This window comes from Ruditapes philippinarum, unplaced genomic scaffold (genome assembly GCF_026571515.1).
Source record: "Ruditapes philippinarum isolate M1 unplaced genomic scaffold, ASM2657151v2 ctg1974_1_1_1_1, whole genome shotgun sequence".
Classification (NCBI taxonomy): domain Eukaryota; kingdom Metazoa; phylum Mollusca; class Bivalvia; order Venerida; family Veneridae; genus Ruditapes; species Ruditapes philippinarum.
In genome coordinates, this window is record NW_026859332.1 from 81,672 (window position 1) to 109,207 (window position 27,536).

The 27,536-nt window shown below is 31.7% G+C and overlaps 1 protein-coding gene across 2 annotated transcripts; it reads right to left on the bottom strand.

Annotated features, from left to right (window-relative positions):
* Positions 1-536: 536 nt before the first annotated feature.
* Positions 537-26,775, bottom strand: LOC132756113 (RUN domain-containing protein 1-like). 2 transcript variants are annotated; one of them, XM_060747103.1, is made up of 17 exons: positions 26,637-26,775; positions 22,370-22,528; positions 21,428-21,572; positions 20,417-20,509; positions 19,959-20,066; positions 17,841-17,953; positions 16,453-16,495; positions 13,947-14,037; positions 13,423-13,505; positions 12,870-12,932; positions 11,682-11,818; positions 11,191-11,302; positions 8,554-8,646; positions 7,166-7,276; positions 4,500-4,690; positions 3,663-3,757; positions 537-3,084 (listed from the first exon to the last, which is right to left on the bottom strand). In XM_060747103.1, exons 2-17 carry the CDS (start codon positions 22,507-22,509, stop codon positions 2,978-2,980), a joined length of 1,725 nt encoding a protein of 574 aa, XP_060603086.1. In that variant the 5' UTR covers positions 22,510-22,528; positions 26,637-26,775; the 3' UTR covers positions 537-2,977. The 2 variants fall into 2 exon arrangements, with proteins under 2 accessions (XP_060603086.1, XP_060603087.1); XM_060747104.1 differs by lacking the exon at positions 26,637-26,775 and adding an exon at positions 22,763-22,838.
* Positions 26,776-27,536: the final 761 nt, after the last annotated feature.

Below are 27,536 nucleotides of genomic sequence, written 5' to 3' on the forward strand. Positions count from 1 at the left end.
AACACATTTATATCAACTTACACTATAAAGGGCCCTGTAAGCCTTAAAGATGCCGACATATTTATTTTTTGAAAAGCTTTTTATTTCTAGTTTCCTATTAGTCTCATTCGCAATAAAGCTGAGCCATCTTTGGCATTTATGCGAAAAGTACAGTTATAATAATACCGTAGTTTGTATGGGATGTTCAAATACTATCTTTGTTTAATTTTACTACCTTTTAACCCCAGAGTGCTTTAAATTTTTTTTTAAATTGAATTTAAACATCTTTCATGTTTTTAAAAAACTATTTTTTTTTTGGTTTGGGGGGAAAATTCATGCCAACAAAAGTATGAAATCAAAAAAAGGGGGTTTTTTTTAAACCTGGGAAAGGGGTGGTTTTTAAGACCTTTAGGGGGCCCTTCCGTTTCATTTTTTTATTTTAAAAGGCAAATTTAAAAATTTTTTGTCAAATTATTATACAACAAATTTAAAACACTTTTTTTCCCTATTCAACATTTTCAAAATTTTTTTTTTCCATTTCCCCCAAATTTCGGTCCCTTAACATTTTCAACTTGGGGGGAATAAACCAAACAATAATCTTGTACATTTATATCCTCATTAATTCATAATATCTTAAAATAGTAGTGTCAGACACTTATCATATATTTAACTAGGTTTCTAAGAGATTACAATAGACATTTTTACATCTCATATTAATAGCCTTAGACATATTGTAACACCTTACATTAATAGCCTCAGTCATCAAAAACATTTTACATTATTAACCTCAGTCATTAATAACATTTTACTCGGTCATAAATAACATCATTTATTACATCTTGCATAAATAATAGCAGTCTACATTAATAACATACATCTTTAATAACATCTTACATTCATAACCTCAGTCATTAATAGTAGCCTACATTAATAACATACATCTTTAATAACATCTTACATTCATAACCTCAGTCATTAATAGTAGCCTACATTAATAACATACATCTTTAATAACATCTTACATTAATAACCTCAGTCATTATAATAGCAGTCTATATTAACAACTTAACTTTTTAATAACTTCGTGCATTAATAACCCCAATTAATTGAAACTTCTCAAAGTAATTACATCCTCGTGAATATTATCAATAGAGTTAATAAAACAGAAAAAAAGAGTATTATCGATTCACAACCTTATAAACTAAACTCATTTAAAGAGTGTGAAACAACCTACCATTGCACAAGTTTTATCACAACATTCTTGTTAGTATGTACAACTATCATTTTGATAACCAGTATTCTCTATTACTAACATATATTCAACAACTTCCATACCCATAACTGAAGTGGAGATTTTTATTATGAGTAACTTAAATTGACTTCACTTTATAGAGAAAACAATAAAAAAACAACTTAATGTAAAATGTAAAATCACATTTTCTGAGTTTTTTCTTTTAGAAACTAGAAAATTATTAATGTAATATAATCAGTAATTGTTTATATCACAAACAAAAATATTTATCAATATAACAAAAAAAAAATTTGATGATTCAATCTCACATAAAACTATCTTTTGAGACAAAGCAGTACTTCACAGAACGTTTTTTATCTTGTGAAAACTGCAATTCCATTTCAAAAATAGCTACAAACATTTCAATGTTTGAATGTAGAAATATGTTTGAATTTACTGTTTCAAGTCAAAATGATATTTTTTTATTGAAAAGTTTTGACATTCTTTTAACAGTCACACTTCTCGATAAAGAATTTTCACATTGGTCCTGTTTAATGTATCAGAAGGTGCATAATTTTATTTCGTTTTAAAGACCAACTTGAACAACCTCATTATTATATTTGTTAACTGCTTCTTTCAAGGTTATGAACAAGTTTATTTAACTGCTATACAGGGTGAATAAATTGCTGAAAAAGTCAACATAAACAAAATAAAATCTGTTTCAAAAAGAAACTAAATATACATAAAGACCCTATAGATAGATATACATCATATGTTTGCTGTATAATGATGTTATATATTTGGAAATAAGCTATATATAGCTATGATATTGTCTCTATCAAACCAATTTTCCCCTAAAAAATGAAGGAATGTTATAACTATCTTCACCCGAAACCAAATAAATACAACATAAAAAGAACACAAATTTTGGCAAAAAGACCATCTATCTATAACTTAAAGGCCTAATATGTCCCAGAAATACTTTTATTTCTATTCCATTATAGCTTTTCATTTTTGATGTCTTGTTATAGTTTCCAAAAAGTAACACATTTGTCATCATCACCTGAACCATCTTTTGCTTTTTGGCAATTTGTACAACTATAACAGTTTAGTACTTTTTATGGATGTCAGAATACTACTTTGTTTACATTTTGCTACATTTATGACACATAATTTCACATTCAGCACTACTTTCTCCAGGCAAAAAGCATCTAACATGCTCTAAAACCATTATTCAAACATCATAAAATCATATTTGCCCTTTCTTAAGAATGAAAAATGTAATTATTTCTGTGGCATAATGTGCCTTTAACAAAGTATATAGTAATATGCTAATCCCTTTTAAAACAAGGTGTAAGTAATCAGCTGATGTATTCCTGGTAAAACTTGCTAACAAATAAAGGCCATAAACGGCATGTGACTAAACTTTACTCTCAATGTTCAACACTTTACTACAACACTAAATGGAACCCTCAATATACATGTATGTCTGTAATACTTGAAGCAAAAAAATTAACATAACATCTTAATTATATAGTATGATAATCCACAAGTAATTCTTGCAGAAAATCGTCCCTTTTTTTTTATCATAAATTTCTAGCACTTAAAACATTCTTATGGAAACTTATAATACCATTTTTTTTGGAGAAAAAAAAAACAACCACAAAAAGAGCCTGAAAATTGACATAAGTATGATCTAAAATTTGTCAAAGAGAAGAGCTGTTACTGTTAACTGCATTCTGATAATGTTTGTGGTAGGTTTGTGGTTTAAAAAGCGTCCTTGATGTTACTGAAAGGTCGTACCGCCAAGTCAACAGGTAACCGGAACTTTACAGAGTTCAATTTGTCAAGAGACTTTATTGCATCATCAAACCCTGTAAAATCAAAACATGAATTAAAATCTGACCTTCTATTTTAATAATTACCTAAGAAAATAAGATATGTAGAAATTTAAATGGCAAATAACGATTCAAAACAGCTTCACCTGAAGAATCTCAGCAAAAGTCTAAAAGCAATTTTCTAAAATCACAGTCTTGCAGACATTGCAAAACACTGTTTTAAGTTTGTGAAGCCGGCATCCAATGTAACAAATTTAATTTATCACATTTTTGGTCAATCCACCTTAACATGTTGCCTGGAATACAAACCAGTAATTACCAATTACCGATCTCTCTGTAAGTGGCTGACTACTAATCATTTCATTTTTGAAACTTCTTTTCTGGCCCTGTGAGCTACCTACTCAATGGACTGCAACCATTTATACAACTTTGACATGGGACCACCCAAATATCAATCCTGTAAAGTTTGGTTAATGTGCAGGCATTGGTTTTAGAGGAGATGTTATTTAAAGAAATTGTTGATGACACGAAACAGAGGGCAATCACAATAGCTTGCCATGAACACCTTGTGTTCTAGTGAGCTATAACAAGAAAAACAGAATGTCAAGTCTAACCTGTTCTGGCAACATAACTCCAATCCTGGTAATAATTGTCTACGACAGTTTGTGTCCGGAATATCAACTTTAACCACTGTGTAAGTTTGTTCTCACTGAAAGATAATTATACATGTATGATCATTATCATCATTATTGTTATATATTACATTTATTGTTATAAGTTCATGTAGTATATGAAACATCATTCCATAAAGGGTTCTTTAAACAACAAAATATATCTCAAAGTAATTATTCTTTTTGTTAATCATCAGTCTTAATAAACATTTCCATGTTTACATACAAAGAACAGTAATACATATACTTGGTCATTTTCAAACTCTAAACTTTACAAAAGCCAGCAATTTGGTTGAATAATTTGTCTTTGTAATGCTTATTAAAAGGTTTCCTCACTCAACATTATGGTTTGTTTCTTTGGTTTTTATACAGATTTTATCTTCTTTTTTTTGGTCATATCTTGGCAGTCTCAAACAAACCGGCTTTCCTGGATAACTTACTAGTAATGACCAATTTTCCAAAGTGACTGACTACTTATTCTACAAGATCTCTGAATCATAGGTGTGAGACATATGACCATTAGACTCAATGCCAGAGATCAATTGTCAGGGAAATATTTCACCTCATAGCAACTCCTGTATTACAAATCTGATGCTCTTCCTTTTGAACTAAAGGGGTGAACAACAAAATTGTAAAGGAAGACCAATTTTGTTTGAAATCTTTAAAACATATATGTGACTATTTCCAGTTTCTAAGCAAGGCTATTCCATTGCAGACAGTAAACATGGAGACAGTTAAAATACTTTAAATATAAAAATAACACTAAAAAATAACACTGACTTGAGAGCGAGACATATGAATGCCTTGAAGTGAGAATCTTCGGATCTTTTGAGATGTGTATGTGAGGAGATGACTGTATCTATTGCACCGAGCAGCGTCTGCTTTGACGTGATCGCTTTACCACCAACGATCTCCAGATGGAACGACTGAGACAATTTCCTTGCTGGAGATTGGTTATACTCTGTCCCATGCTGGAAAAATGATCAGTAATAATATTTTAGTATTTTGATAGGTTTTAGTCCTACCCAATTTCTATATCACATAGCATACATAATAATGGAATATAAAATTTAAGGCAAGAGCAATATAAAATATAATAAATGGGTGGTTTACACACTAAGTCATTAAAAACTAGAACTATCACTAAATGTGATTAATACCCCCACAAGTCTGCTTCGGAAATGAGGATGTTACTAGTAACAGAATACCTTGTAATAGAATTGAAACATAGAGTTATGGTTGTGGGCAATTAAAGATAATTGTGGTTCATGTATGATGCATTTCCTTTCAATGTGGTTGGCCATTGATGAAGTTTAATTGCATTACTCTGTAATAAGTCCAGAAAGACAAAGAAAAAGAACAAAGGGCAATAACTCTATAAATACTGAAGATAGAGTTATAGTTCTTGTGCACTGCACTTCCTCTTATTGTGCTTGACCATTGTATGAAGTTGTTTTGAATTCCAACCAGTATGTTTTAAGTTATGCTCCGGACAAGGAAAAGTATCAAAGGGCAGTAACTCTGTATTTTGTCAAAATGGAGTTATGGCTCTTGTGCACTGCACTTCCTTTTATTGTCCTTGACAACTGTATGAAGTTGTACTGAATTCCAAACAGTAGTTTTCAAATTATGCTCTGGACAAGGAAAAGTAACAAAGGGCAATAACTCTGTAATTAGTCAAGATGGAGTTATGGTTCTTGTGCACTGCACTTCCCCTTATTGTGCTTGACCATTGTATGAAGTTGTTTTGAATTCCAACCAGTAGTTTTCAAGTCATGCTCTGGACAAGGAAAAGTAACAAAGGGCAGTAACTTTGTAATTAGTCAAGATGGAGTTATGGTTCTTATGCACTGCACTTCCTCTCAATGTGCTTGACCATTGTATGAAGTTATAATGAATTCCAACAATAAGTCTTCAAGTTATGGTCCGGACAAAAGAAAGCAATGGAAAAGTAACAAAGGGCAATAACTCTGTAATTAGTCAAGATGGAGTTATGGTTCTTGTGCACTGCACTTCCCCTTATTGTGCTTGGCCATTGTATGAAGTTGTTTTGAATTCCAACCAGTAGTTTTAAAGTCATGCTCTGGACAAGGAAAAGAAACAAAGGGCAGTAACTCTGTAATAAGTCAAAATGGAGTTATGGTTCTTGTGCACTGCACTTCCTCTCAATGTGCTGGACCATTGTATGAAGTTATAATGAATTGCAACAATTAGTATTCAAGTTATGGTCCGGACAAAAGAAAGCCATGGAAAAGTAATAAAGGGAAATAACTCTGTAATTACTTTAGATAGAGTTATGGTTCTTATGCACTGCACTTCCTCTCAATGTGCTTGACCATTGTATGTAGTTATATTGAATTCCAACCATTAGTCTTCAAGTTATGGTCCGGACAAAAAAAAGAAGGCAATGGAAAAGCAACAAAGGGCAATAACTCTGTAATTACTTTAGATAGAGTTATGGTTCTTGTGCACTGCACTTCCCCTTATTGTGTTTGACAATTGTATGAAGTTGTTTTGAATTCCAACCAGTAGTTTTCAAGTTATGCCACTGACAAGGAAAAGTAACAAAGGGCAATAACTCTGTAATTAGTCAAGAGAGAGTTATGTTTCTTACGCACTGCACTTCCTCTCAATGTGCTTGACCATTGTATGTAGTTATATTAAATTCCAACCATTAGTCTTCAAGTTATGCTCCGGACAAGGAAAATGCAACGGACAAAAAAAAAAGCAATGGAAAAGCAACAAAGGGCAATAACTCTGTAATTACTTTAGATAGAGTTATGGTTCTTGTGCACTGCACTTCCCCTTATTGTGTTTGACAATTGTATGAAGTTGTTTTGAATTCCAACCAGTAGTTTTCAAGTTATGCCCCGGACAAGAAAAAGTAACAAAGGGCAAGAACTCTGTAATTAGTCAAGATAGAGTTATGGTTCTTGTGCACTGCACTTCCTCTCAATGTGCTTGACCATTGTATGTAGTTATATTGAATTCCAACCATTAGTTTTCAAGTTATGCTCCGGACAAGGAAAATGCAACGGACGTCTGGACCGACCGACCGCCCGACCGACCGACCGACCACCGGGTGACTCCTATATACCCCCCCAAACTTCGTTTTTGGGGGTATAATAATTAAATATTGCTTTTTCAATGTCATAACTTTCAACAGGAATTCCATGTACACCACTGTTTGTTTCCTTATTCTTATTATGAACACATTTTTGATCATGTCTCGGCATCAGTCCACCTTACTGGCTTTCCTGAATAACTAACCAGTAATTACTCATTGAGCATATTTCATGCACCTTCTGTCAAAATTTACATGCATATTATTTAAAAAATACAATGACATAATTCTTAACTGGTACTGACTGTTTCTCCCTTTTACTCCTTTTAAGGTTTTTTTTTATAATCAAAGTAAAACATCTAAATTTTTATTTCTTATTTACCTTCATTTCATAATACTTAAGTAGCAGATCCCAGGCATGCATTTCCTTGGTGACAGCAGCTGATCTTGATGGGAAACATCCCCATGGTACAAGTGTTGAACTTTGACCCAGCTGAAACATAGGTAAGAATTCAAATAACTGTTACAACTAAATATTTAACAACTTCTGATAATTTTATAAACACTAGTATTGATTCTATTGCACATGTTCTTCATTAATGTTTACGACTAATAATGTAAGGATTGTATGGCACTGTTTAATTCTGAGAACAGATTCTAGAGTGTGTCTACAGTAAACTCCACTTATAACTAACTCATTAGGCTTGGCATTCAAAATCTGTTCCTTATATCTGGAGTTCCTTGTAAGCATATAGCGAATTAATTCCTAGTATCAGGAGTTTTTATAGCCAACAGATTGACATATAACAAACTAATTGTTTACCATTGTCCTCCATTTTGAAGAGCATTTGTTTTAGAACAATTAGTTATTTATTTCCTTTTTAGATACGATACCCGAGAGTATACTTTTAGGAATTTGAAAATCTTTTGCTTTTTCAGTTTTAGTTTTACCCTTTCACCAATTTCTCATAAAAGATCATATTTTGTTTCTAAACCCAGTGCTTTTCGTGTTCTTTCTATGATTAAGAATAAAAAAGATTTTCGATTTTTCCTTCCTTTTATATTGAAACTTTTATCATATTTTAAGGGTGACCTTTAATTATGAAATAAATAGATTTCTTTTTATTTTAATCAAGCATACTTTGAAGTTTTCAATGGATTAGCAAGGAAAAGCATTTGCGATTATGTTGAAAACCGATTATAAATTATCATAATTACTTTACTCGAGCAAAGAAACATTTGGATAAAAAGAATAACCGTTTTATCATGGTGACAAGAACACTAATGCTAAAAATATCCTAAATAGAAAACTATTATGTACTGCTATACAAATTCATTTCCACAGCTGTATTGAAGTACATAAAACAATAAAAGGTACATTCAGCGGAGTTTTAATCCGTGCAAATGAAAACAAAAGTTGAAAATGCTGGATCTCATATTTTTGAGTTTGTTATAAAAGTGTAATTTTCTATACTTTTAACTAAATTTGGACAAGGAAATGAGTTCCTTATAAGCAAAAATTCCTTATAACCGTTCGCTTTCACTGTATATTTTTATATTCAATAAAGAAGGGCAAAATTCGAGCCCAAAAAAATGATCCTTATAACCGGAAGTTCGCTATAAGTGAAGTTTACTGTATATGCTTAAAGCTTCCTATATATTTGAACTTAAATAAACTCTGTACAAAGAAAGAAAAGACATGCAAGGACACACTGTCTATTATACATGCTCTATAGAATTTCTAAGAGAAGAAAAATACCCTGTACTTACTTCCATCAGACCATGCTGTATTAAATCCCTGATTGCCATGGCTAGGTCTTTTCTCACAGTCTGTGTTAATAATGGACTGCTCATCTCTTGGCTCTGAATACAAAAATTACATGTGTATTAACCATTTTACTGCCATAAGGACTGCATATTTATGTCCTTATTATTTTTGGGGTATTTGTCATATGGTAGGCTTTTGCCGTTTCTATAATAATAATAATAATTATAATAATAATAATAATAAATATAGAGATAATTATACCATCGATAATAATAATAATAATAAATATAGAGATAATTATACCATCGACAATAATTATTATTATACTAGCAGATTTGGAAATATATATAATTATTATAATACTAATAACAAATAATAACAAGCAATTATCATAGTATTGCAAGCAATCCATATGTCCCCTACCGGTTAGAACCCCATCAACATTCTGAAGGGCCATTGGCCATTCAATAATGTTTCAATTTTTCTCTATTTTAAAAAAAAATTTTTGGAAAAGTTCTTTAAAAGTGATCACAGGATACAGTTTTTATGAACAGACAGACAGACGGACTGAAAGACACTCTAAAGTTAATATTTGAAACATCCCTGTTACCAAAATATAACATTTTTAAAAGAAAAATTCTTAAAGAGGAGATAACTCTTGAATTAAAGTAGTCCTATAAATATGACGTCGCTTTGAGATATTTTTGCTTATGGGCAAAGCAACGTCATATCGAAATTGCTCAAAAACCCATAGCATGTTCCGCCAGAAAATCGGGCGGAACGAAAAACAATGAAGACAGCGTGTATTTACATATTTTTTGACCTATTTATGAACAAAACTAAAAAATAAATACCTTTTGTCAAAATAATTAAACTGTCACATCCGAAAAATCATGATTAAATCCTCTCATGTATTTCAATTCCTTTTACAGCCCATAAACAAATGGCGGCCGTAAAGTGCGCGAAATCTGATTGGCTAATTCAAATGCAAGCGTTTAACTGTGTCAGAACAATCTAACGGAATATTTTTTTAACGAAATAATTGCCCATGCACCGTCAGTGTGTTTGAATATATTTTTCCGTTCAAAAATTTGGAATCAATATGTAAAGCACCTTGTTTAACCAGTATGGCTGATAGACAAAAACAGATTGATGTTTATATTTTATTTTAAATTGATAAGTACATCGTTTGACAGTTTTTGTGTATGATTGAGCTTGAAATTGAAAGAAAATAAGATAATCTTTTGAATAAAGCTTGCAAGGCAGGACAATAGACATTTTTGGAATTTTTTATGATGCTATGCGTTTTTGAGCAATAACTATTAGACGTCAGGCTTGACCGACAAAAACTATAACAAGCCTGTAACGTCTAATATATTGGACTAGAATTAAAGATGCAATTTCATAAAAATGTTCAGCTCTTTTTGACTAATCACAAATATTGTTATATTTGCCATGTTTTAAGCCTATTTGTTGCCAAGACAACTGATATTTTTTCAAAATAGGAAGAACAGATAAGGCATGCATAATCTCAAGACTGCTATCTACCCATATGTCAAGTTTCATAAAAATATTTCCAGTTCTTTTTGAGTTATCACTGGATTCAGTTTATGTGTAAAATTTGCCATATTTTCAGTCTATGTGTTGCCATAGCAACCAGAATTTTCAACATAGGAAGAAAAGAAAAAAACGTGCATAATTTCAAGACTGCCATCTACCCATATGTCAAGTTTCATAAAAATATTTCCAGTACTCTTTGCGTTATCACTGTATCCAGTTTATGTGTAAAATTTGCCATATTTTCAGCCTATTTGTTGCCATAGCAACCAGAATTTTCAACATAGGAAGAAAAGAAAAAGACGTGCATAATCTCAAGACTGCCATCTACCCATATGTCAAGTTTCATAAAAATATTTCCAGTACTTTTTGCGTTATCACTGGATCCAGTTTATGTGTAAAATTTGCCATATTTTCAGCCTATTTGTTGCCATAGCAACCAGAATTTTCAACATAGGAAGAAAAGAAAATGACTTGCATAATCTCCATACTGCCATCTATCCATATACCAAGTTTCATAAAAATATTTTCAGTACTTTTCAAGTTATCGCGGGATCCAGTTTTGCGGACGGACGGACTGACAGACAGACAGACGGACGGACAGACGGACGGAGGGTAAACCTAAAGTCCCCTCCGGTAAACCGGTAGGGGACTAATAATTATATTAATTTTATAATATAGTAATTTCTTAAAAAACCCTCTGGCAAATATGTGATTAATAAATCAATAACCCTTTGGCAGCGAAAGGGTTAATATCTTTTCTTAACTCTAAACCAGCTGGAACTGAAAGTGATTGACATATTTGCCAGCAGTAGAGAACCATGCTAGGCTGCAACTTTATGAAGCTTGATTGTAGCTTTTTAGTATTTGGATACTGAAATCTACTAGTCTGTAGAGGCGACACAAAATCACAATGAAACATATATATATATATATATACTGGAGATATAGCAATAATAAATGGTAGAAAGCCTCCTTATGCCGAGGTGTAGCCATAAAATCTTTTTAGGAGATGTAGCTATAAAGCATTTTCTTGTAGGCAGTGTAGCCATATCAGGATATAAAACATATGTTAGACATACCTCCTCAGAGTCACTGTTAAACTCTGGTTTGTCCTCATCATCATTAACTGGCTGATATTTAGCTGCTGTCATTACTTTATCTATTGCAACTTCTAACCTGGCCCTCAAATCTCTGCAAATATACCAGTTAATTTTATTTCTCAATATTGACAGTGACAAGAGCATATACACTATGTTTAGTACTTATGACTTAAAAACTTATTATTTTGGACAAGAAAGAAATTGTAAGTATTATAACTAAACAAGTAATAAATATTTTGACTAAACAAGTACTATTTAGATTAAACAAAATTTATAAGCACTATGACTTAATAAAAGTTGTAAGTACTACAAATAAACTTTAACATATTATTCCCAAGCAACATATAAGGGCAAGTGGATTTAAAATCAGCAACTTTAACCACTTGGCCAGAGAGACCACTAAAAGGTTTCATCATACACTTGATGAATATGCAATAGAAAAATACAGATTTATAGCTGTAAACACCTACCCCCAATGATTGCCTTTAGCCGTCTTTTTCATTGCATTTTTCTGGAAATTTCTACTGCCACAACCTAGTTGTGTAATGAGAAAGATCTGCAGCATGTGGAGTGTCCTCTTTAGCTGCTTCACATGACTCTCTTGATCCTGGTGGGGAAGTTGTTTAAACATTTCATTAAAAAAGTTTGTTTTCACAAAACTGATTTAAAAAAAAAAAAAATTCTCCTATTATACATTATAAGTAAAAATAAACACAGCACATGCTATTAGCTATAACTCATTTTGTTCTATGATTAAAGAAAAAGGAAATGAAACTTAGATAAAAAAGAAGACAAACAATGCTTCACTTCTTTAAAAATGCTATAGTAGCTGAGAGGTAGCCTAATAGTTACAGAGTCTCAGAGCAACAGATAAGGTGCGTATTTGCGTATTTACGCAATTAATTTTATAAAATACGCAATTGATTATTTAAGAATGCGTATCAAAACCCATCTAAAAAAATAAAATACGCAATTGTCTTAAAAACCCGTGCGTATTGTCATTTTCATCACCGTAAAGTTAATCTGTCGTATGCTAGTTGTTTTGGACCAATTATATTGATATGCATGCTATCCAAATATTCCCGAATCAATGCTAACTATCAACGGTTTCCGGTCTTCAACGGTCCCCGGTCTCCAAAGACCGACTAAGCCATATCAATAAAGCATGAGACCGTCGATTTGTCTACTCAGGTCGTCGGTCTTTACAGACCGGCAGAGACCGTTGATTTTGCGGAGACCGTCAATAAGTAGGTCCCAGCTGTATCAAAGCAATATGGCGTCGTACAAAAGGGAAAATGATTTGAAACATAACAGACGTAAATAATCAAAAATCAGTCAAAAAACGAACTTGTTAAAAATATTATGAAATATAACATGAGCATTTTATATAAAACATAAAACAATTGTGAAAAGTTCTAGTAATTTGTTAATCCTATTTTCTTTATCATATTCATATCTTCATAATTGATCTTGAAATCATAGGGTATCGAGTTTTGGAATACCCAATTAAATTGAGCCAATACCCAATTCCAAAGGAAATGATGGAGTAATACCCAATTCACTTTAAAAGCTTATCTGTTGCTCTGGTGTCTGCGTCTCAACCAATGAATTAAAAGTTTAACCCTACTGCGGCTGGCTATATTTAGGGACATACTTACACCAGAACCATCAACACTTTTATCCTTCCTGTCTTTACTCACACTTTTCTCATCAAAATTAAACTGTAGAGAAAAAGAAAATAATTTCATATCAATACAAATAAACCTAATTTGTTTTCTTATTTATTATTTCTATTTTTTGTTTGGGTTTTACACCCCACCAATACAGTATAGGTCATATGGAGACTTTCTAGATTTACTAGAAGAAGAAGACCTCAGGTGCCATTCCATACATTATTTCAGGCACCTGAGCAAAACAACTGATGTTCTGTAAGCTAGCTGGGTAGCTTCCCCACGCAAAAAGAATCCAAGTTCCTTGTCAGAACACAAACATACAGCATTGAGGGGCAAGTGGTTTGAAGTCAAGGATTTTAACCACTCAGCTACCGACCCTCTAATTTGTTTATTTAAAAATTGCACATTGCACAGGTATACTGCTAATACCAATGTTAACATTATCAAACCTATCAAATTCTTTTTTCAAACATTTTATATTCTGTTCTCTTTACAACTACAAAAGGCACTGATTCCAGTATTGCGAGGGTTTACTTACCTTATTTTTTCCTTTTCCCTCAGATTGGTGAACTGGACAAGTACACCTGTGTTCACCAAGAGGACCAGGGCTAGTGGCTTCTCCTGAACGTAAAGAAATATACATGTATTCATATACATGTTAAGTACATAGAGTAATTCATTTAACATAAAATAAAATATGTTCCAGCTTACTCAAGTTAACTTGACAACCAAATCTGAAAACTTAGCCGCATAACTTAAAGATTGAATGTCTAATCTTTGACCTGTATGTGAGACCTTGACATAAAAAATACCTTGATCAGACACACAATAAAATTCATATCATGGTAAATTTTTGTGTCAAATCATTTGAAAATAAAAACAAAAGTATGTATTGACAAATATTATCTACTTCTTAACTTTAATGTGTAGCCTATATACTTTAAATGTATGAGGGTGAGTGATGTATGGAAGAAAGTCTGACCTCCAATAAACATCCCACATCAATTTGAAAAATAATTTCATCAATACAAGTCAAATTAAGTAAAGAGAAAAATTCCTTACCTTGTAGAAAGTCAATAAATCTCTCTAGGTCAGTTATCTGTGTTTTTAATTGAGTCACTAACTTCTCTTTTACCCTTGCTGGGTTAACAATCTGAAAATGATTAATTCAATTTTACATTTACCCTCATACATTTATATAATAAACTTTCCTGCTTTGAACTTGGAACCAACTATTGTTGAATTTAGGAAAAGTTATATCAATATACTAAAACTAAGTTTTGTACAGTATAATCCCTGGTCACACTGAGCAAGCTGGTCTATCATAATCAAGATATCAAGATATCCAAAATTCAAACAGTGTAAAGATGTAACAAAAACAATTCTATTATGTAAGAAAAGTATCCTTATGAACTGAGTGATAACTGAGTGATATTGAATAGGGTGAAAACATCAGGGAAGACGACATGCTTTATGCGTTAAGATATTGATTTTATTGAAGATGGTTTAAAATATCACGTATATATGTCATACAACAGCAATATCTGTCATTAACTTCCTGAAGAATTAAACAGCTGTTGTTGACATAAAATCATTTTAACCTATCTTACTCTCTTATAATATATCTTTAAAGAAAATGCAAAATATATACTGGTATTCAGATTACTTCTATACAAATAAAAAGGAAGAAAACTTGCATCAGTCTAAAATAGATTTTATATAAAAAAATTGCCAGTTTTTGTAAACATTTCATAAATCTTGAAAGATGCAGATGTTCTCTCTATTTCTGGTTACAAATACATATATCAAATTGACCAAAAATTAATAATGACTAACGTTTAGGAGAAAATATTAAAACTGGCGAAAAAATAAAAAGACTGTCCCAATTTTTTTTATAAATTAAACATTACCGATAAATTCAAAGGGATATTTATAGATATTTATGTAGGTCACAGAGGTTATTGATTATTCGGATGACATATAAATGTATTTTAAAATATAAAACAAATATGACAAAATGTAAAGCTCATTTAAATTTTACCTTAACATTTACCATTTCCTCATGAATGGGCATAATGTTACTTTAAACATTACAATATTACACATTTGTTATCGCTGAATTTGAATGAATAAACAAGGCATTTATATCATCTATATACACAGCTGCTGTCAATTTATTGAATTAATTTTTTTACATTTTCCACAAATAAAGGGATTATGCAATGTTAAAATATCTAATATAAAGTTTGTGTGTGTGTGTTATATGGCTGTGTAAAAAATATTGTTTGCCATATAACATGTGAGATTCTGCTTAAATTATTAGTTATAAAAATATGACAGGTCATATGGCCCTGGATAAACAGTTGCTTACAGGGATACCAAATTGAATTGAGAAAGTTCAAAAGTCTTTAATTCTCTTTGGTGTGAAGCTTTGGGGATGTGACTGAGATGTTGAATTAAATATCACCCCTTTTTCCTTTGTGTTTCTATTTCTCTGGAAAGAGCTCAGTATTTGAAATTTTACAATAGGGGCATGATTAACACTATACTATGTAAAAATACTAGTTTAAGGTAGTACACCCCTAATGCACTGTCTCCACTTTGAAGAGTATTCAAATAGGCTAAAATCACTGTAAAGTGTATTGAAACTGAGGGGGCGTGGGTTCAAACCCCAGAAGGGGCAATTTTTTTTCTTTCTTTTTTTTCTTTTTAACATTTTTTATTAATCTCTCAGACCCCCTATGGAAGAAAAAAGTGTTTTATTTTAATTATATTATTATTGTAGGTATTTATTTACTAAATAATGCCAAATTTAATAGCAAATATGATACCAGATATTTTCAAAGTTTAATAAAATAAAAACTAAACGGTAAAAGTATTTTATATTTTGCAAGACCAACCAATATACATTAAAGAAAATTTAGGCAAACTTTGAAAATAGCCCCTCATTTTGGAAAATTTTAGGGATATTCTAAATAAGGCTTTTTACATAGGGAAATGGTCAAATAAGTGTTAAAAGTGGGTGGGGTAGGGTTACATTTTAATACATATTAAAAACATTTCGTTTAAAAACAATCATTTTGCTTGTTTAATTTGTTACCTAAATGTCATTATTTATTTCTGAACAATGAGCAAAAGGAAAACATTTTTCATATTGATGATATTATAGATTATTTAGAGTTTCCTCATTTCTGAAAAAATCCCTTCTAATGGCAAAGTTTTAGTTCATAAAAATGTCCATAACTCATAAACCACACGGTAAATTTTGTTTAAATTTTGCATACAGGTGACATTTAATGCATATAACTGTCCTATGTTGTCAAATTTACAATTCCTTATAGTGCCCATTAGGGGTGTACTACCTTAACTCGTGTTAAAATATCCCTTGAGCCAGGAGACAGACTGTGTTCCCTTTCATTTTTGAACTTGTAGCAGAAATGGGCTTATGTTTTCTGTAACATGTTACCTTTTAAATGGGATGGGGAGGTATTGGTTTAACAGTGAAACTGCTATAATATTGATACAACATTTTTTCCCCTTGGTTTCAAGTACTCTAATAAATAGTTACCTGGCCTACAGCATGATCCACCACTTGTCGTAACTCCTCAGTACTGAAATCACACATCAAGCACCAAAAACATGTTAGTCAGTTGCAAGTGTTAGTACTGCATTCAAAACAATTTATCAAACCTCTACAAGCGGGTGCAACCTATTACTTATTCTAACATGGTTGTCATTATTTCCATTTCAAAACAAAACAATCAAGCAAATACAGACATGATACCTGTATATGAATGGGAATAGACATTGCATTACTATACTGGTTGGAGAGATAACTCTGACACATAGATAACTCTATCCACTTGATAAATATTATTGTTATAACTTTGTTTTTCAACAAACAAGCACATCGTCACCTAGTAGTATAGGAGCAGGGCAGAATGTGATGATATTTGGTAAACTGTTAAATATTTTTCAAATAACCTAAACTTTTCATTGATAAAAATGGCTTCACAACATTCTTTTTACTAAATTACAATAAGGTAGTTAGAATTGTAATGTATTGACCACAGGCCACTGACTTGGGAAAGATTCTTAAAAATTTGTTTTATATCAACAAAAATTAGATAAAACATATAAGGTGTAAAAATAAATTATTGATTCTGATATTTCTGTCATCTTTTACTTAAAGATATAATAGTTAACTTTATCTACTGTTGTGGGGTAAAAGGCTTTGTTTTGTATACCTCATTCAGGACCTTTAAGTAGTAGTTTCAATTTTTCAAACATAATTTTTATAGTGTAATGTAAGTAATTAAACTAAACTTTGTTTAGGTGGTTCAATATTTTAAAATACACAGGAAGATAACTAAAATATTGCAAACAATATGTGATTTAGTGTCAGAGTTATCTCTCCAACCAGACCAGTATATCTTTTAACAGACTGTTATTTGGGTGGCATGTGGTTTATAACTCAGAAAAGTTTTTTGTGTGACCTTCTTGACTATAATATTTCTCATATTAACTCAAACCATGCAATACCACACAACAATGCACTCAAAAATCAGTATCTCTTTTCTTAATTATATCATAATACAATTGTCAAATCTGAAAGAGCAATATATAAATCAATCAAGCAATATATATTGTTCAATCATTAACCACCATGCCAATATAAAGACAGTGCAGCAGATTCAAGTCAGAAAACTAATAGCACGACAAACACACAAAAGTGTTAGTATAAACTTTATCATTTTCATGCTTGATTATTGTAAACCATTAGTCCTTTACTGTGAATATGCTATATCAAGTTCAAAATCAAAATGCTTAAATTATGCTACCAACAGTAAAGAGCCTGTTCAGACTGAACAGATGTGACAGCACTCATGGCTATAATTATACTGGTGGCTTGAGTCTCTATTACTGTAAGTGTTGTGATAATTGAAAGAATCTTACCTTAGTTTATCAAGTTTGTCGATTTTCAGATCAAGTGTGTTTCTTAGTTGATCTAATACAACTTTTTGTTTCTCTATCTGTTTGCTTGTAGGTAGCTCCTTTGACTCTCCAGTCTGTAAAATTTAAGTAGAGGCTTGGTACAAGTAAAATTGAAGTTGGATATAAATAAAATACAACCAAATAGACAAGGATCTGTTATAGCATTAAATAAGCTGGTGCCAAAGTAACATGTAAACTCATAAGTTGGTGCCAAAGTAACAAGTTAACTCATAAGCTGGTGCAAAAATAACATAACTCCTAAGCTGGTGCCAAGTAACATGTTAACTCATAAGCTGGTGCCAAGTAACATGTTAACTCATAAGCTGGTGCCAAATAACATGTCAACTCACAAGCTGTTGTCAAAGTAACCTGTTTACTGATAAGTTGGTGCCAAAGTAACAATTTAACTCATAAGCTGGTGCCAAAGTAACATGTTAAACTAAAAAGCTGGTGCCAAGTAACATGTTAACTCGTAAGCTGGTGACAAAGTAAAATGTAAACTAAAAAGCTGGTGCCAAGCAACATGTTAACTCATAAGCTGGTGCCAAAGTAACATGTAAACTAAAAAGCTGGTGCCAAGTAACATGTTAACTCATAAACTAGTGCCAAAGTAACAGGTTAACTCTTAAGCTGGTGCCAAAGTATTATGCTAACTCATAAGCTGGTGCCAAAATAACATGTTAACTCATAAGCTGGTGCCAAGTAACATGTTTACTCATAAGCTGGTGCCAAGTCACATGTAAACTCATAAGATGGTGCCAAGTAACATGTTAACTCATAAGCTGGTGCCAAGTTACATGTTAACTCATAAGCTGGTGCCAAGTAACATGTTAACTCATAAGCTGATGCCAAGTAACATGTTAACTCATAAGCTGGTGCCAAGTTACATGTAAACTCATAAGCTGGTGCCAAATAACATGTAAACTCATAAGCTGGTGCCAAGTTACATGTAAACTCATAAGCTGGTGCCAAAATAACATGTTAACTCATAAGCTGGTGCCAAGTAACATGTTAACTCATAAGCTGATGCCAAGTAACATGTTAACTCATAAGCTGGTGCCAAGTAACATGTTAACTCATAAGCTGGTGCCAAAATAACCTGTTAACTTATAAGCTGGTGCCAAGTAACATGTTAACTCATAAGCTGGTGCCAAAGTAACATGTTAACTCATAAGCTGGTGCCAAAATAACCTGTTAACTTATAAGCTGGTGCCAAGTAACATGTTAACTCATAAGCTGGTGCCAAGTTACATGTTAACTCATAAGCTTGTGCCAAATAACATGTAAACTCATAAGCCGGTGCCAAGTAACATGTAAACTCATAAGCCGGTGCCAAAAATAACATGTTAACTCATAAGCTGGTGCCAAGTAACATGTTAACTCATAAGCTGATGCCAAGTAACATGTTAACTCATAAGCTGGTGCCAAGTGACATGTTAACTCATAAGCTGGTGCCAAAATAACCTGTTAACTTATAAGCTGGTGCCAAGTAACATGTTAACTCATAAGCTGGTGCTGCCAAATTAACATGTTAACTCATAAGCTGGTGCAATGAAACATGTTAACTCATAAGCTGGTGCAAAGAAACATGTTAACTCATAAGCTGGTGCTAAAGTAACATGTTAACTCATAAGCTGGTGCCAAGTTACATGTTAACTCATAAGCTGGTGCCAAGTTACATGTTTACTCATAAACTGGTGCCAAGTAACAGGTTTACTCATAAACTAGTGCCAAAGTAACAGCTTAACTCTTAAGCTGGTGCCAAAGTATTATGTTAACTCTTAAGTTGGTGCCAAGTAACACGTTAGCTCATAAACAGTGCAAAGTAACAGCTTAACTCTTAAGCTGGTGCCAAAGTAACATGTTAGCTCATAAACAGTGCAAAGTAACAGGTTAACTCATAAGCTTGGACTAATGTAAAATAGCACCATAAAACCTAAAATCAAAATAGTTATAAAATGTCATCTATTGAGCTTATACCAAAGTAAGATATCACCTTATAAACACTGACTTTTAAGTATTCAAATATTATCTCATGAGCTCAAGCTGGGACTTAAGTCATTTGTATTAAAATTTTACCTCATAAGCATAGGTCTCAAGATCTTCAAGTTGTGACTTAAGTTGGGTAATTAGCTCCCTTTGTTTTTCTCGTTGTTCTGACAATTTTGTTTCATGCTCTCTGTCACTCTGTAAAAGATAAAGTTGGTTTGTTTCTTCAAATTATTAATATTTTAACAGTATTTCAGTCATATATCAGTAGACAGTGTCCCAAGACTCTACTCTGCTCCTTAAATATCTGTTTCTCCACAAGTAAATGCCAACTTCTCATACCAAATAAATCATTTGAAAAATCTAAGACATAACACAAAATATTATCCTGATCACTCAAATTGTTTCAGACAAAAATACAGCAGTCAAGGAAGGAATTTCAAGTCTTGGTTGTAAGATATACTTCAGAGAATCTGTATTCCAAAAAACTTTCACAACCCTGATTCTGTATCATAAATGTATTACCTAAATTATTCAAACAAACCTACCATTTCTTCCAGAATCTGCGCATCTTGCACCTTGCAACCTCTCACATCTGGTATACCTTTAAAGGCAAACTCTTCCAACTCCTTTAATAGTGTCTAAAATAATAAAAAATGTAATATTGTAAATATTGTCATCATGATTATCACTTATTCCAGACATACAAAACTTATGGTTTTGTTATGTTTTTTTTGTGTATTTTTGGTGGAGGAGTAGGGTATTAAAATATGTTTTATATCAATGGGTTAATAAGTACATGGCTATGACTTGACTACAAGCCTCATTTCAAGCAATAAAATGCTGAAGAAGTTCATACTGTTAAAACGTTGTTAGCACCCAGAGACAGTAACATGAAACACGAAGCTTTAAAGAAATGTTTGTTAAAATATGGAAAAAATACAGGGCAGATAAGAAACTAGCAATTGTAAAATGCCTTATTAAATTAATAGTTTACACATTTTTCATGTTGTAGAGACACCATTTATTCTAAGGTGCTTTGGGGACACTCCACCTTTTACCAGTGATAAGCTATTAAAGATACCCCACTGTTCATTATTAACGGCACAAACAAGCATATTGGATAGAACCATCATGTAATTTCTATACACTTTCTTCCTGTTTAACATTTCATGAAAATTTCTTGTCAACAATGTTATCAATTAGATCCTAAAATGGTGATGGTCAATTGATATAATTTATAAAGCAAGGCTTCGATTAGTGGAAATTTGGGAGTCATTTTATTCTGATTTTGGCTTGTGACTTACAAAATATAGTGCTTTTCCTTCTTTACCTAAATAATGTGACTTTCAGATATTTTCAGCCTCTGATTTCCAAATTTTCAAACTAAATGGAAGCCCTGATAAAGTCAGTAGGTTTAACCACTGTGTCAATAATGTCTTCATTACTAAAATATTACAAAATCGTCACCTTAGTGCAATAACTGGTTAACTCCTATTAAATTTAGAAGGACTTTAGCCTGTTATTGCATTAAGGTGACAAAATCACCTAGAACATACCTCTTTGTCATCATTATCTGCACTAACAATCTGTTTAAGTCTGAATTGAACTTGTGCAAAATGTGTTGTTAATGCCAACAACGAAGAGTTCAGTTGTTCTTGCTCCTCTTCAAGCCTTTGCAGCTCCTCAGATTCACTACGGTGACTGAAATATACATTACTGCATTGTATTACAGCTGAGCATACTGTCTTATAGAAAAACAAGTGGCTGAATAAATCTGAATAAAATGCTTGTGCGGATTCATGATGATTGAAACAATAGAGTACATGTTCCATTATTACTAATTGTCCTATAATTTAACCAAACATTGCAAATACGGTACAGTTACTCAAACATCTCATAAACAGTACTCTGAGATTTCCTAATTATTCTAAATTGAGTCAAGCTAAGCTAAGAAAGCTATGCACATCTTGAAGATTTTACAAATTGTTTAAATCATCAGATATTAATTTTTATGTTTTATTGATTACTTTCAAACATAAACCCACTGATATAAATAAAAAAAAATCATTAATTTGTGTGTACACTAGTGTTTAACTGTTTAATACCATACATGTATAATATGTATGATGTAATTGGTACACTTAGACATACAATTTTGTTTGATAATATGCTTAAAAAATTTAAAAGGACCTCTATTATACCAATCATAACCTTGGTAATCTAACAATCATAACCTTAAGTAAATACAAATCAATACAAATCATATAAATCATAACCTGAGCATATACTAACCATTACTGTGAGCATATACAAATCATAACCTTGAGTATTTAACAATCACCTTTTTCCAGGTTTGTACATGATAACAGAAAGTGATAAAGTTGGTCAAACTCATAAAAACAATTTATGAATGAACTAAGCAATGATCTATTAAATTACCTGTGTTCTGTTTGAGAAGAAACAATTCATGAATGAACTAAGCAATGATCTATAATTACCTGTGTTCTGATAGAGAAGATGATGGTTCAGGGTTTGATACAGCACCTAGTGGGGCCCATCTTTCTGTTGGTCTGTCAGAATCATATTCTTGCTCATCATAGCTGTCATAGTTAGCAGTATCGTCTGTTGTTGAAGCCATATTTGTTTCCTGAATTGTTCTATATTAAAAGATTAAGTGTGATTTAATTTATAGATGTTTTCCTTCTATTACAAAGTAAATCACTTTAACAATGTATTTTTTCCCTATAATGTCACCATTTTCTTCTATAGAGTTACCTTCCTTTACTCAGACGTCACCTTTAGACAAAGTAAACATTCCCAATGCATGATTATGGTTTCCCCCAACGCATGATTATGTTCCCCCAACATGTGAAAATAAAATCCCAAATTACCTGCTTTAGATAATGTCACTAATTTAGAAACCAAAGATACCCAGGTCGCCAAATAGACTTTAGAATGAACAAAACTGTTCTTTTGCATCATATTAGTAGAAACCAAATTATCTAATTTATATAATGGTAAATGTACCATATGATAATTGTTTCATATCATGATAAAACTAAAATTCCATGAGAAATAACATTCTTATCTTATTATAGCATAATACCATATGTACATGTATCTATAAACTGTGATGTAACCATTTATCTCTTATCATTGCTTCAAACTTACTCTGCTACATACATAAGATGGGACTTGTCAAGCATTAACATTTGCCTTGTTATATGATAGTAGTATATAAACATTCTAAATTATATGAATACTAAAATAAAACAGCCTACAGTGTGAGGTTTGGCTGGGTTGGGGAAAAATGTGTTTAACCCAACCCAGAGAGTATTACTACTAGGTACAGGGCTCTCACTCTCAGTAGGGTCAGAATTTTACAAGTCAAAGTCTCTTTAGCCAAAATTTTCATGAGTCAAATCAGTTTTTTTTTTTTTGAGTCATTTGACTACATGAATCATTTTCATGTTTTGGTAACTTTGAAAAGTCATTTTTAGTAGATCTTCAAGTTTAAAATTGATAATATTTAATATGGAAAAAATGCCTAACTATATTCCTCGGACCTCCTATAATATATATACCCCCTACCCCAAAAAAAACAACAACAAGAACCCGTTTTGAACCGGTTGATGCTCCCAGAATAGGTTTTTGACACAGGAAAGTACACCTCTTGTAGTTCCCTGGACAAAGTTCAAAGTGAGATAGTTCCAGAATTAGGCAAAGTTTAAAGTGCAATAGTTCCAGAATTATGCAAGGCAGAGTAACTATTCTTTGCACTGGACTTCTAATAAATAAAAAAACTCCAAAATAAGCCAAGGCAGAGTTATGTTTCTTGTGCAATGCACATCTACCCGTTAAGATCTATCTACCTACAAAGTTTCATGTTGATATCTCCTATAATTTTAGAGTTATGTCCCAAACAAAGTTCAAAGTGTAAAAATAAACAAAGGGCAATAACTCCAAAACAAGGCAAAGCAGAGTTACGATTCTTGTAAACTGCAACTCCACTTATTGAGATATATCTACCTACAAAGTGTCATGTTGATATCTCCTATAGTTTTAGTTAAAAGGGGAGATAATTCAAAAATTGGGGCTTAACAGAGTAATGGTTCTTTTGCAATGTAGTTCTACCCAATGAGATCTATCTACCTACAAAGTTTCATGCTGATATCTCTTATAATCTTAGAGTTATGTTCCGGACAAAGTTCAAAGTGTAAAAATAAACAAAGGGCATAAACTCCAAAACTAGGTAAAGCAGAGTTATGGTTCTTGTGCACTGCACAGCTACTCATTGAGATCTAACTAATACAAAGTATGTTAATGTTGATAATCCAATTAATTAGATATTTATAAAAGTTATTAGATACTCCAGATTTTAGTTAAAAGGGGAGATAATTCAAAAATTGGGCATTAACAAGAAAAGTAAGGGGATTTTGTCTCAATGTACTTCTAACCCAATGAATCTATCTGACCTAGAAAGTTTCATGCTGATATCTCTTTCCTTAGGAGTTAATTACTCATTGAGATCTAACTAATCTAACTAATATTCATTTTTGTATGTATAAAAATGTTGATTATAATGAGAAAATTAATTAATATTTATAAAATAATATTAAAGCAGCACGCCTCCAGATTCATGCTAATTTTCATGAAAATTTTGAAAATGCATTCAAACATGTAATAGTGTGAAGTAACTTAAAGGAAGCAATTTACACATTATCAATTGCACTTACAAAGTGACAAACCACATTAATTACCAAAAGGTGGTCAAAATATGCATAAATAGCCTTTACTGCGTTACTAACGCAGTAGAAATATGGTGGTAAATACTGAAATATCAGTCATTAATCGTACATTATATGTAAAGTATTACTTGATTCTTGAAAATTTTTACTTTTCCTTACATCTTAGTGCATTTTTTCTTAAGTTTGGTTTTATTGAAATATTTTTACTAATCTGGAGGCATGTAGCTTTAATATGACTTAGCTGCATATAACATACATGTGATATCCCGGCGGGATTTAAAAAAATCCCGATATTTCGACACTGATCCCGATTCCCGATATTACAGCTTGAATTCCCGATATTTAAAAAAAAAATCAACATAAAAAAAATCAAACACAGCACCTGTATCTAAAATGTAAACCGTGCCTCTGGGCATTGATTGTTATCTGTCCATATCCTAAATTACAGCGGATTAAATGTTGAGTCGCTAATTGACAGCAAGGCGACTAATAAACAGTTCCATCACCCAAAATTTATCATGTTCAGTTAATTGACCTCCTTTCTAATTTGGCAGTAGGTATTACACGCTACGTCATCAATACGTCATCAAAACGACCCTGTAAATTTACATGTATGAATTCGGCTCAACCTTTGATTAGTGCCGGACTGATAAAGATTAAAGGTAAGCAGAATCATTTAAAGTGGATCATTTGAGATGCGACAAAACCATGTCAAATTAACCTTTTTAGTGAGTGGGTAATTTTTTTGTTTTGTTTAGGAATTATACAATCATCGAGGCAAAAATGTGGATTTAATTTACTGAACGGTTCTTGCATTTATTTTGAGTCTTCTACTTACGTTACGTTATTTACCTGTCGGAGTCTTGTGTTTTAAATTATTAGCCAATTATTGTATGACTGAAAAGACAGATATAATTATTTAAACTGAAAATAATGAAATGTGAAAATTGAAAATGTGACTGTTTTAGAAATAGCCTGTACGACCACACTTATTTATTTTTCTATTTATTTATTTTTTGGTGAAATAAATTAATATTGATCAACAAAAAAATCATAAAAAAATATAATAATTTAATGATTTTGAGCGTAATATAGATTCTTTGAAGCAAATGTGCCAAACACGCATTGAAATTCGAGTCGCTAAAAAATCCAGTTTTGAGTCTCAAAATCCAGCTGAAAATCCAGATTTGGCCCATTTCATCTGTCACATGTATGATATAACTTTCATTCATTCTGTTGAAATGGGCAGCTGAGATATTGTAAGAATTGTGACATTTGCTGATCTAGGTTCATCAATGAATAAACTTGCAATTTTAGATAAAGATATGATAGTTATTGTTGTCTACATTTAATTGTTTAAGGTATAATTTAGTTGAAATTTCATACAAGAGTGAAGAGTCCATCATATTATTCTTTTTAAATTTAAAATAGCTTTAACTGGAGTAGATCTACATTTGGGTATATTTCGGTTCGAAACACACCGATAGGAAAATGTATATTTGGTTATATATAAGTGAAAGTACATATTAAATTCATAATTAAAACAGCATTTTTTTATTTTTTGTCTATTTGGGCAATGTTTGGGCATATTTGTGCAATGTTTGGGTATTTTGTGCTGCCCATTGAAAAATAAAATATTGGGACTTTGTTTAAGAAACAAAATTACAAATATCTATCAGGTAAGGTGGGTGGTTTCTTCCTTTCATTGTTAGTTATCTCTCCCAATAACTTCTAATCGGGCAGTGATAGTGTCCATGTAGATAGAACCAAAACGGTGACAAATATGTTGCAATGCTATAACTGTCATCCAAAATGCTGCAAAAAATAATGACAACGACAACTTCCTAGATGTAACAAAATATAATTAACTTGTCTAAAACCCACAAACAGATTTAATTAATTGAACAGTTGAATTGTTGAAATTATACAAAGATGCTGCAGCAATATAATTCTAGTCGATACAAAACAGAATTATCAAATCTAACACCAAAAATACTAATTGCAAATGAAATTTCACCTGGTTAGTTTTTATTTTAGAAGGTCCTCATGCTTGTTTTTTAAATAAATATGTCAATTGTTTCTTATTTTGCATCGCCTACGCACTTTGTTGACATCTGTTCCATGTTCAATATCCGGGATATTTGGCACCGGTGAAACGTAAGAACTGACAACAAAAAACGCCAATAAAATTGTTTCACGCCACTAAATAAATCATTTAATCGTAATAGGCTGAACACTGGTAAAACAAGCCTATAAACCTTTAAAATGATAATTATTTAGAAATTTGGAGAAACTAGCAGTCGCTTAAATTAAAATATTTCGTCTATATGGACCCGGAAGCAGTCAGTCTGTAATTTAAAAGGGGTACGTTACGATACCGAAATCAACTTGATTTCGGTAAAGTTACCGAAATCAACTTTTCATTACCGAAATCAACTCGTAAAAACCAACCTAGTTAAAATATTGCTATTATTTCTTCATTATTTGATGAAAATTAGTGTAATAGACTTTCAGTTAAAAAATCTATTGAAAATATTTTATTTTAAAGATGTTATTAACAAAAATGTAATTATTGAGTTACTTCCCTTTGTTCTAAATGTTTAGCATTACCGAAATCAGCTGTTAAGTTTAAATTATGTATATAAATACATGTATAATACATATATAGTGATTATTTAAGATAATTTATGTTTTTGAAATTTAAGAAAACCCGACTGCATTGATGAAAGCGTTCAGTTGCAACAGAATAGATATCGCGTGTAATATCTGTTCAGTGCATCCAGGCCACACCACGGGGAGGCGCTCTCTTCATGGCCCATCTTTTTTTCTTTTCTTTTTTTCTTTTATTTTTTTAAGTAACATTGTAATAAATAAACAAATAACTAAATAAATAAATAACTAAATAAATAAATACTAA

Coding starts and splice junctions, on each gene's coding strand:
- LOC132756113 (XM_060747103.1), bottom strand. CDS start 22,509: ATGGCTTCAACAACAGACGATACTGCTAACTATGACAGCTATGATGAG. Junction 7,277..8,553: donor TACAGCATGGTCTGATGGAA/GTAAGTACAGGG, acceptor CCTATGTTTCAG/CTGGGTCAAAGTTCAACACT. Junction 4,691..7,165: donor TTAAGTATTATGAAATGAAG/GTAAATAAGAAA, acceptor TCATTTTTCCAG/CATGGGACAGAGTATAACCA.